We start from the raw sequence: 11,507 nt of genomic DNA, 5'->3' as shown, positions 1-11,507 counted from the left end.
AAATTTATCCGAATAAATTTCCTGAAGAAGAGAAAAATCCAGCCGATTTAAGTATATTGCCAACAAGATCCATCTCGTGTTGTTCTGACGGTGCATCCGAATTTTAGGTTTCATGGATTGGATGTAAAATTTCAGAGCTTCAAATAATGTGTGACCGGCTTGTCGAGCATTCTCTTATTTTTTTTCCCCCATTGCAGGTTAAAGGTAGTGAAGCAGAGGATCCATCTCTGGAGTCGAGCCGTGATATCAATCCATATGATGCTTATCCTTCTCAGAGCAATGAAGATGACGCTAATTTTCGCGCGGATGTTCCCATGGAAGCCTACGATACGTTGATGATATATGCGCCTTCTACAAATCGGAAGAGGTAAACTATCTATAGGCTGATTACGATCCAATTCTATCACTTTACCCTGAAATTGTGCTGAGTCACTGAATTAGGTGTTCTATTCCGTGCAGAAATCTATGTGCATAAAACCCAATTACATCGCCAGACTGAAGCTCGATTTTGATGAGAAGTTGAGAGCGTATATTGTCGAGTGGTTGATTGAGGTACTAAGGAGTTCCTTTTATATTTCTTGGATTGTAACTTTTGATTCACGTTACTATACAGTATTGTTCAACGTAGGACTAGAATAATACATTGAGTTCAAGAGGATCTTCATGACATTTCTGCTATGAATTGTTGCAAGATCTGCACTGAAATTGCAGTCACAAAATTGTTAATGTTTGCACTACGATAATTGATGAAATTTTGCAATTTTGCACTACAATAATGGATTTTCATGACATTTCTGCTGGTCCCCGAAATTGGGAATCTATTTCACAGCTGTGAAAAAAATTAAAAAAAAAACTGGCGATTTCTCTGACTTTCGCACTGAACAAATAGGCACACAAGGTGTTCGAGTTCCCAACTGACGCTCTATATCTCGCCATCAATCTTTTCGACCGATTCTTGGCTGTTCATCCGGTGGAAAAGAAGAAAGTGAGTTTGGTTGGAGTAACTGCCCTGCAATTGGCTGTTAAGTATGCTGGAACAAGAGGATCGATACCTTGTGCCGATTTATTTTCTGACTTAGCGTTTACTTCCTGCCCTGTGGAGGAGATCTCGTGCTCCGTACAGGAGATTATACAAATGGTAGGCTCTAGAGAGAAGCAAAATACCCTTTCATTATTTTGCTTCTGTTTGTCCAGTAACTTTTCTTCTTTACATAATTCAATTTGTCCTTTGGTATTATGCAGGAGGACTTGATCTTGAACACCTTAGAATGTGAATTGTCAATTCCAACTCCGTCCACCTTCATGTGGAAGTTCCTCAAGGAAACTCAATCTGATGATAAGGTACTTGTTATCTGTTAAATGTTATTTGCTGTCGTTATGAATTGATCTTGTTACATTAGTAGAAAATGATTCGTCTTTCTGTTCGACCCCCAACCAGATCAAGCACTTGTCCTTTTTCTTCATTGATCTCTGCCTAGTTCAGTGTGAAATGCTCAAGTTTCGCCCTTCAATATTGGCTGCCACTGCAATTTACGCCGCACATGCCACTTTTAAAGGGTGTAAGCCGTGCAGTAAAATCTATGAGCGGTTGACTGGTTGTAGTGCCCACCATATCTTGTAAGTAGCGAGAGACTTCGATTTATTGTCTATTACATCTTTCATCCCCATGTTTATACGCTTCGGGGACTTGGGAATCTTATGGATTTTTTCTTCCTTTTGGCTACTATTTCCTTGGTACAGGGAATGCTCGAGACTGATGGTGACTTCCCATCAAAAGGCAAGGAGTGTCAAGAGTGTCTATAAGAAGTACCACACGAGGAGATTCGACTGTGTAGCTAGAGCTGAACCAGCTCGTTTACTTTTGAAGACCAAGTTTAGCTTGTCCTATGTCCTCAAGCTTACCTGTTTGTTCAAATTTTGTGTCCTGAGAGACCTCTAACAGCATACTGTTTGGTGTCACATTTTTGTCAAGCGATTCTTTGGTTTTAGAGAATCTCTAGGAATAGCCAAGTCTTGGTACTGCACTGATGATTTCGAGCCTGTCGGCTAGCTCAAAGCCCTTGAATGGAAAGTTGCTGATTCTCGGCTGTGAAAATACATACCTTGCTAGTGTAGTATTCAATTCATGTGAACTTGTTTTGAATCTTTGAAGGTGTACATGGTTATGCAGATGAGCTCTTTGATTGTGCTATTCATATACTTCGCTTGTACCCCACAAAAAAAAAAAAAAAAAAAAAACAAAACAAAACAAAACGAAAATCTGACAATGATACCATGTAAGGTCTTATTATCTACTGCTGTGCCACAAGTTACATGAAATGAGTGAAGTTCATAAACAAGTCTGTCAAAATGTGGAAAATAAAAGAGAAAAAGCTGAATTTCTTAATGCTGACATGCACCAAAGGAAGCTCAAATCTGTTTTTACGAGGCTGTATGACCCCCTCAAAAAGACGTTGTCACATACCTTTAGCAATATAAACAATAGGAGGAAATATTGAAAGGTTTAAAATCGGTCATTGAGCATCTTTTGACCAGAACAAGTAAAGCTTGGTATTCTATTGCTCATCCAGATCAGAAACAAAATAGGCGAAGGGCTTCTGACATGTAATCCTCTACTCATACTCACTGCTAAATAGTCTGTTGTGCACTCACAAAAAGCGCACTAATGCACAAGTCTATCAAATCATTTTCAGAGTTAATCTTGTCTGCATAATTGCTAGCAAGAAGAATTTGAAGCCAGAAACAATTAGTTCCTAGAGTTAAAAATGGCACTACTTGCATGGGGACAGTTTACTGACAGAAGCACCTTGAACTCTGCTAAATGCAGTGATGAGCCTCCTCAAACCCGATCCCAATGAGTCGATGACTGGAAAACCTCAATTTCCCACTGTCTTTCTTCCAAAATTTCACAGCTGATGGAAAGTCCTATTCCAAATAATTGACGCAGAATTTGTCTGCAACAGAGTGTTTCAAGGCTCAGGACTTGGTTAGTACTTATGTCAATCTTTTGGATATTTCAAGCATGATAAGAACCAGAGTGCAGTCATGTCATATTTCACCAATCAATTGGGAAGTCACAATATCAGCGGTCATAAATTGCTTCGGATGCACCGAACATGAGAAACAACTTCCTGGCAAACTACATCCCTTCGTATTTTTCCTGTAGTAGTTGTTGGGAAAGGCTTCTTCCAAGGAATGAAAATTTTTGGTATCTTAAACCTGCAAAGAAAGTAATGGTATGTTATTTTGGTTGAGAAGATCGATAGTGATGGATACAACATTAAACAATCAACATATGCCTAGAAGTTCACGTGGCTGTGTGCATGGATTGTGTTTGAGAGAGAGTTTTTAGGGTTAAAGTAGCTGGAGATTTTGAAAGAACAATACCCTGTTAAGTTCCTATCTCTGCAGTATTGTCGAAGAATTTCATCAGACAACAGACATTCTTGTTTTTCGGCTCCAAGTTCATGGCTTTTATCAGACCAAAGCCAGTTCTCTTTCACACGAATACACCCAACAACCATCTCAGTCAGGCGTGCATCAGGGATTCCCACTATGACGATTCCAGCGACTCCAGGATGTTGGAACAGTATTGCCTCTACCTATGTCGTGAAACAACATGTCCCAAGAAAATGCTCTGAGGGTGTACATATTTTCATATTAGCTAACCATGATTTTGAGAAAATAAAACAGTTTCATCATTGAAAACGTAGAAAAATTTGTATCACATATGAACCTATCAACAAATCTATGCTTGGTCAAAAAGAAAATTTTCATTTCTAAGCCAATTCTATTACCTCTTCAGGGTAAACATTTTCTCCCCCAGTCTTGATCCGACCACTTTCTCGACCAATGAGCCACACCTGACCCTGCCCATCGATGAAACCAACATCACCCGTGTCAAACCATGAATGAATGTTACAGACTGATGACCGAACTTGATCCCAGTATCCAATCATCAAATGAGGGCCTCTGGTTAGAATTTTCCCAATGCCCATTGAATCATCACCATCTGTCCTCAATTCAACATGTGGAGCAGGTTTGCCAACACAAATGCCTCGTGGTCTTTGAATGGAACTGAGATCTGTTCCAACATGAAAATGAAGGGGCTGGGAGGAAAACGAGAAATGTGGGCTATACAGAGTTATGAACGTTAGTGAAGAACAAGTCTCTGTCATTCCTGCATATTGAAAAACAAAGAAGAAAAATTAGTATGATGAACATAGGAGTTCAATGCACATTGCTAGCAGGTTCTACTCCAACTAGCATTGAAATAGTGAAATGAACACAATATATGCTTTAGAAGATGCACACCATATGCCGAGAGAATCTTAGCTCTTGGGAAGAAGTTGCCAGCTTCTTTGATGAGATCCATTGACAAACTTCCGCCACCATTTAATATCTTTTTCACGCAGTCTTTTCCTTTCCACGGTCCTTTCTCCCTGAGGAAACTAGGAGTTAAGCAAAAGTACCACTAGAAGAGCATAACTTTGAACTTAGATCACGTAACTGGCCGATGCTCTCTACACATAATATTTTGTATTTACATTGCTCATTAAAGATCACTCTTTGTAGATAACCTGAGAAAGGATATTAGATCAGCGACCATGGCCGGAACAGTGATCAAAGCGGTGACATCCTGTTTCTCTATAACCTCAATGGCTGATTTAGCTTCAAACTTGGGTATTAAGACATGGCAAGCTCCAGCCATTAACATTGCCATGGCTGATGAGAGACCACCAATGTGGCACAAAGGAGCAGTATGCAAATAAACCTACAAAAAATTGTATAAAAGAGATTTACTTGTCTTATTACTCTGACTAATTGCCTGTGTACCTCCAAATATGGAAACAATCACTAGAGACTTATTTTGACTATGACTATAGAATTTCGGATAACCAACCAAGCATGAAGACAAAAAAAGAGAAGATACTTGGAAAGGGCATACGTCATTCTCACTGTAACCACATATGGCTATTTTTGCCATAGATTGTATGAACAAAGCTGAATGGCCTATGGCAACTCCTTTTGGCTTCCCAGTAGTACCTGAGGCCAATAAGCCCAGTAAAACTAAACATCTAGAAATGAAAGACAACCTTTGAACCTAGGAAGCAATATCACACAATGTAATCCTCAAATTTGAGGACCCTAAATAAATTGCCAAGAAAGACGGAAAAGGAAGCTTTTTCTAGGGAGTCTTGTTCAGAACTAAGGTCAGTAAAATATCTTAAGCAATAGGTGATCAACCCAAAGGAAGCCGTATATATTTACGATATGTAATATGATTTACTCTATGGCCAATCGGATATGATTGAAACTTATGAGTGGGTTGTCAAACCAAAAAAGAGCCATTCTGTATCATCTCGTATGACTGAGACTTTGAAGTAGGTAACAAGATGGACAAAAGCGCCATTTTCATATCTCTGCGGGTGTATGTGTGTGCTTGCACCTTACACAACTCTAAATAGGATCTATCACTTCATTAAAGAGTAAAAGACCTATCTTTCACACTAAATCACCCATTGAGGACTACTCGTTATTGGCAATAAGAGGAAGTAAAGACTATACCAGAGGTGAAGCATATTATAACGGCACCATCACGAGCCCAAACGTAGTCAGCAGTTGAAAAGGGACTTGGAGGAGTTATCATATGCAGATCCAGCATGCCCATAGTTGAAACTAGCACATGAAAAGAAAGGCTGGTTCTATGATACTAAGAAAATCATCATGTTGACATTGGATGATGGGTAACATTGACCTTTTTTCATCCAACAACTACTTTGGACTTCAAGAAAGCAACTCACCATTTCCCATTTCTTGGAAATGGCAAAGAAAGAGAGTCCAAGAAAACATGCCATTTTAGAGAAGGTGTACCATCCCTGTGGAGCTCAGAATACCAACTGATACAACTCGTATCTGTTACCAACATCACAGGGTTTACAGCTAACATGGCCGATCTAGCTTCATTTGCACTCTACAATCAAGATTTTAGAATGTATTAACACCATCAATTAGATATACATATCATAAAACAATCACCATAATGACCTGTAGCAGTTTGCCATACTTCCTCAATTTTCTAGCTGACAAAAGAGAGAACTAAGTCACTGAGATCTGCCAATTTCGGCAACTAAGCTACTAAGATTGGCTAATTTATCCTCCAGGCTAATAAGATGCAGAAACTTGATCATCCTCTGTTTTTCCACTTCCACGTGGTCATGACCCTCGGTTACACTTCACATGCACAACTTGCAACAATTCTAGTATGTCTTGCTTTTTGGTTACAATGCACAATGCGCTGGCCAAATTAAAACTTAGCTTGAGCATTCAAAAGGTAAAGCGTGTAAAAGATTAGCTATTCATCATACTAAAATTGTCATGAAATCAGCTCATGATGGACAGATGTCACGTCACAGGGAGCCACCATGTACCTACAATTTGACAAGTTATTTTCCAATGGCAACCACGAACTTCCGTCCTATCCAATTTATGCCTTCAAATGTATAATTGCAGATACAGAAGATTCAACCCCTAGATTCATTAGTTCTGCAAAACTTCACTCACCCATCTGTAGTTTAGAGGAGCAACGATCCCTCCAACGAATGCAACAGCAAGTAACCACTCCAAGTAGCAGTCACTAACATGAGAAAACCATGAAATGTGAGAAAAAATTGGAAAGAACAAATCATAGCTCACACTAGTGATAGAAGCGAAGCTGATGATCGGTTCTGCAACATTGATTCTAGTCATCTCATAACTCATCTCGAGGGCTCTCTACCTGATTCATCGAAAATGATGTCTGTCACTCATTACACATTGTACTTGATAACTCCTTCCTGGGACTCGATGACAGGACACGGACATTCTTTGGTAGCAAGATTCTCTCAATACACAACTCAGAGGATAAGACAATCTGCTGAACTATCTGCACCTCCTACGAATGAATGCTGAACAAAAGAATTACGATACCTACACAAGTGAAGAAAAGATGGACCTGTTATATGCAGAGATTGCGACGACGTCACCGGGCTTCAGGCCAAGCCGAAGCAGAGCATGAGCAAGCCTTAAAACGGCTTCTACGAACTGGGGTCCGGTCATTTGGCGGCCGCCGGCGACGGTGACCGCGGAAGCCCGCCTCGCGGTGGCTATGCGGCTCAAGCACTGGCATATATGTGGCTCCGAGAAATGGCCCATTCTCTTGGCGCTCGGAGCGGGAAGGCGGACTCGGAACGCGGGTGTTGCGTCGGTGTTGGAGAACTGTGGGGGTTCGCGTCATGTGTGGACTGGTGTTGCCCGTGGATATGGGAAATCAAAAGCTCACGACAAAGACGAAGAAAAGACAAGTCTTATCTACAAAATCATTATCAGGTAATTACCAAAGAGTACTAAACATATTATAATTATTTTAATTCAGTCCTAATTTTTTCTTTTTATCAATTAAGTCCTAAATCATTTACAATTATGTCATTTCAATCCACTTTGCTAGCCAGCGATGACGTGTACAATTTTTAATAGAGTTAATATCACGAAAAATCCTAAACTAGTACATCCGTAACAAATTTACCCAAACTATTTTTTTATCACAAAAAAATCCCAAAGCTGGTACGCATGTGACAACTTTACCCCAAAATATTTTTTTGACCACTAAAAACCCTAAAATGATATACATGCAATAAATTTACCCCAAATTAGTACATTTGTGATAAATTTACTCTGTGTTAGTTTTCATTAAATTTAACTATCAAATTGTTAAGTTAGATGACACGTGACAGTTGACTGATGCAACCTTTTGGGGTATTTATCCTTTGTTTATCACGAGCGCATCAATTTGAGATTTTTATGGTATTAACTCAATTTAACGGAAGGTAAATTTATAGTAAGTGTATCGGTTTGGAGTAAATTTATCACAGATGTATTAATTTAAGATTTTGTGTGGTAAAAGAATTATTTAGAGTAAATTTATTACGGATGTACCAGCTTGGTGTTTTACATTATCAAAAAAATAATTTGTAGTAAATTTGTCATAAGTGTACCGGTTTGAGATTTTTCATGGAAAAAATAGCTTGGGGTAAATTTCTTACAAGTGTACTAATTTAAAATTTTTCGTGATATTAACCCTTTTTAATAATATTCTCATATTTTTTTTACTCTCTCTCTCTCTCTCTCTCTCTCTCATCCTACTGTGGCTGGCGAGGGTCGCTCGAATTAGGAAGCAAAAACAATCCAAAAGAAAAAATAAAAATTAATATCAAAATATTATTGAAAATTGTTCACGTCAAAGTCGATCGGCAAAATGAGCTAAATTGACATAACTACAATATATTTAAGCTTTTTTTAAAATAATTTTTCCTATCATTGTCTAATGTGAAGAGTGGCATACCCTCTATCCTGATTTCCCACGCCATGGAAGGATTTTCCGTGCATTCAATGTTAAATTAATTACTAAATAAATAGGAGAAAAATTTGATCACCTGGGATCTGCTTTGTAAGTTTTTTTTTTTTCTTATGGTAACTTACTAAAGTTAAAACAAGTTAAGGACACAAAAAGGATTAAACTTACATGTGATTAAGGAAAGTTATAGTGAGTAAGGAAAATTATCGATATGGTTACAAAACTCTATGAAATGTAAAGGAGTGTTAAGATCAATTAGATTTTGTATTAAAAATGATGAAAAAGAAATTTACTATTAACTTAGGTGAATTATCATTTTTTGTGGAATGTTATGAGCCATAGAACTCAGTGAACTTTCAACCACCAATGGACAATTACACCTTCAAAAGAAAAGTTACGGAATAATATTTTTACAGATAAATTAATAGCGAGGACAATTACATACGGCCATGATTGAAAGGCAACTTACTAATAATAGGAAAAGAAACTTACTACCCAGTTGGGTAAAGGTGCGCATGACAACAATTTTGCTTTAGAAATTAACTTCTAATTAGAAGTTAATTTCTTTACTTTTAGAGAAAATCAAATTTGTTTTATTTCTTCAAGTAACTCCAAAACTACTTCTGAAGAAAAAAAAAATGCTCCAAAAGTAAAAAATGAAGTCGTGTGGCCAAAAAGATTTCTACTCTAAATATTGCGTTATCAAACCAATTTCTACTCCACAAGCACTTTTGAAAAAAGAATTCTACTCTAGAAGTGTTGTCATGCGCACCTACTATCCTTTTTAGCGCAATGTTACGAACTATAGGATCCATGCAATTCGTAACGATAGAAGGAAAATTACATGATGTAAAGAAAAGTTATGAGATGATATGTAACAAGCGTAATTATTTTTAGTGAGGAAAATTACGAATGTCAAAAAAAGTTACAATGAATTTAGGCAAGATCGCTCCCGTTTTCCTCTTTATAACGACCCATGCCAGGCGACATTGCGCATGGGCTTTTTTATACATCAAAGAAAATCCTTTGACACTCAGACTGCCACACGAATTCAACAATGAATTTTTTTTTATCTTTCTCTCTATGCAGGGAAGCTTGCAATTTCTCGATTTCGATTTCACATCCTGAAACTAGGGAGCGCAAACATCCCAACTTATGATAAATAATGATCTTTTGCAAATGATAAATCACCAAATCGACATTCGGTTAATAGACCCCGAGTCTTAGGCCTCGAGGTAGGTTGAAATACTCTCACGTTTTCATAAAAAAAAATGCACGTTAAGATCATCGTAATATCTATTTAAAATCATAGAATTCAGAATACTTGGTATGCTCTCTCAGTTAAATAGTAAAAAATGCATGTCCCTAGGCCATTGTAATGCCAAAATTAGATTTCGAGTCACGTGATTTCATGAAGGCTGCAAGTGTTGTCGTTGTTGATGTACAAACTGTGTAGTTTCGAGAAGAATAAGGTGATTAAAATCTTGAAATGTTGCATTCGAAGCGCCCTTCATATATCAGTCAATCCATAGGTCATATATACCCAAGGGATTTGAGTTCAAGTGTAGGATAAGCCCTCACAATATGGTTAGAAGTCAAAAGTCAATGCCATCGTGATTTGAAACTCATAAATTGAGCCCCTGCATGCTGTTCTTCATTTCAAGATTTTAATACGAAACATGATATTGACATATAATATGATTTTGTTTTGGCCTTACCGAAAGAAAAGAAAATGACGGTTTTCACGTTAAGGAAAGCCACAAAATGCATATAGATGACTCATCACAAAGTATATAATGTACATCATTTTATCGTGATGTGTTATATGTAATTTGTCATATAATATTGCGCATGATTATTGTCATATTATGTCATCTCATCTCATCGTTATGTGTTAATTAAAATTGATATAACTAACAAGTTCATGCTCAATCTTTTTCTTGTTATCGTTGCACGTTATAACATTGGCTAAGCTAAGAACAACATAGAGGAACATCTTTGTGCGTCAGCTGATGTGCAATCATGTGATCGCTTACCTTCATTTGATTCGCCGTGTCATGATGCGTGAACTTTTCGCATGATACGAGGGATACACATTTTGTATAGTCAATTTTGTTTTTAGAAAAGTGTCATCGAATTGAAATTGCATTACGTAATTGCATGACTCTGTTCAAAACATCAATTACTTGAAAAGTGATCCATAGATCAATTACAGGTTCTAACCAATATGAAGAAGACACGTATCAGACATAACACAATAATACCACGATGTATTAAAAAAGTCTTACGTTTCTAAAAATAATAAAACAAAAGAAAGAACACGGATTGTTTTTTAGCAACAGAGGTCAAATTTATCAATGATTATGTTATCCTTTGCTCAGAATTTCTCAACCTATACTTTTTAAAGATTTGCACACTCTTCACAATGAATGAGTTTCCCATTCTTCCATTCCCCACTAAATAGTCCGAGGTTAACACAAAGGTAGCTTCATCAGAGATCCATCTACCGTCATCACATCACGATAAAGTTTAGAGCAACCAAAAATATCTTGACCCGACAATTTAACCCCCAATACCATCTTTTCAAGTTATTGAGAAAGTGCGTATCATTACTCGTGTATCTTTGACTTTTGTGAGACTTGTTTTTCAACAAGGCATCGTAGATTAAGATATTTCCAATCCCTTTATCGCTCATCAAAGTTGTCGCCTAAATCAATAGATGTGAGTCAACTTCCGTAACTTATTTTATATCGATAAGTCCAAGCTGCTTAGCAAAGCCTTCGCGGTCATATCTTTTTCCAACCACTAGAATCATCTCACTATACGTATCCCTTATCTTATTCTAATACTTTTTGCGAGAATGATGGACCGTCAACGCTGACAAACCATAATGAGTCAAACTGGAATAATTTAGATTGCCTGTAATATGCACATTACCCATTCAGCTAATGTAATTCAATTATGGTACCCTATTTAGAATGAGCACAACATTGTTTACTAAAAGATTAGCTACTATACAGATGTAGTAATTGTAATCAATAGAAAATTTAGGGTATGAGAGCAACAAGGCCAACTATTACATAAAAGAAGAAAAAACAATAAATATATAAGACTT

The 11,507-nt window shown here is 37.3% G+C and overlaps 2 protein-coding genes across 2 annotated transcripts; one reads left to right on the top strand and one right to left on the bottom strand.

Moving 5' to 3' along the window:
• The first annotated feature begins 203 nt into the window (after positions 1-203).
• LOC115729162 (cyclin-B2-3-like) lies at positions 204-2,191 on the top strand. The gene is made up of 6 exons (XM_048285136.1): positions 204-367; positions 460-552; positions 890-1,138; positions 1,243-1,341; positions 1,439-1,617; positions 1,741-2,191. Exons 2-6 carry the CDS (start codon positions 466-468, stop codon positions 1,937-1,939), a joined length of 813 nt encoding a protein of 270 aa, XP_048141093.1. The 5' UTR covers positions 204-367; positions 460-465; the 3' UTR covers positions 1,940-2,191.
• An 832-nt stretch (positions 2,192-3,023) lies between these two features.
• Positions 3,024-7,332, bottom strand: LOC115729161 (2-succinylbenzoate--CoA ligase, chloroplastic/peroxisomal). Its single transcript, XM_048285148.1, has 10 exons — positions 6,995-7,332; positions 6,565-6,637; positions 5,805-5,974; positions 5,569-5,699; positions 4,949-5,046; positions 4,581-4,774; positions 4,315-4,442; positions 3,798-4,180; positions 3,388-3,602; positions 3,024-3,219 (listed from the first exon to the last, which is right to left on the bottom strand). Exons 1-10 carry the CDS (start codon positions 7,192-7,194, stop codon positions 3,090-3,092), a joined length of 1,722 nt encoding a protein of 573 aa, XP_048141105.1. The 5' UTR covers positions 7,195-7,332; the 3' UTR covers positions 3,024-3,089.
• Positions 7,333-11,507: the final 4,175 nt, after the last annotated feature.

Source organism: Rhodamnia argentea, chromosome 9 (assembly GCF_020921035.1).
Source record: "Rhodamnia argentea isolate NSW1041297 chromosome 9, ASM2092103v1, whole genome shotgun sequence".
NCBI classification, from domain to species: Eukaryota; Viridiplantae; Streptophyta; class Magnoliopsida; order Myrtales; family Myrtaceae; genus Rhodamnia; species Rhodamnia argentea.
This window is presented reverse-complemented; position numbering and strand designations above follow the sequence as displayed.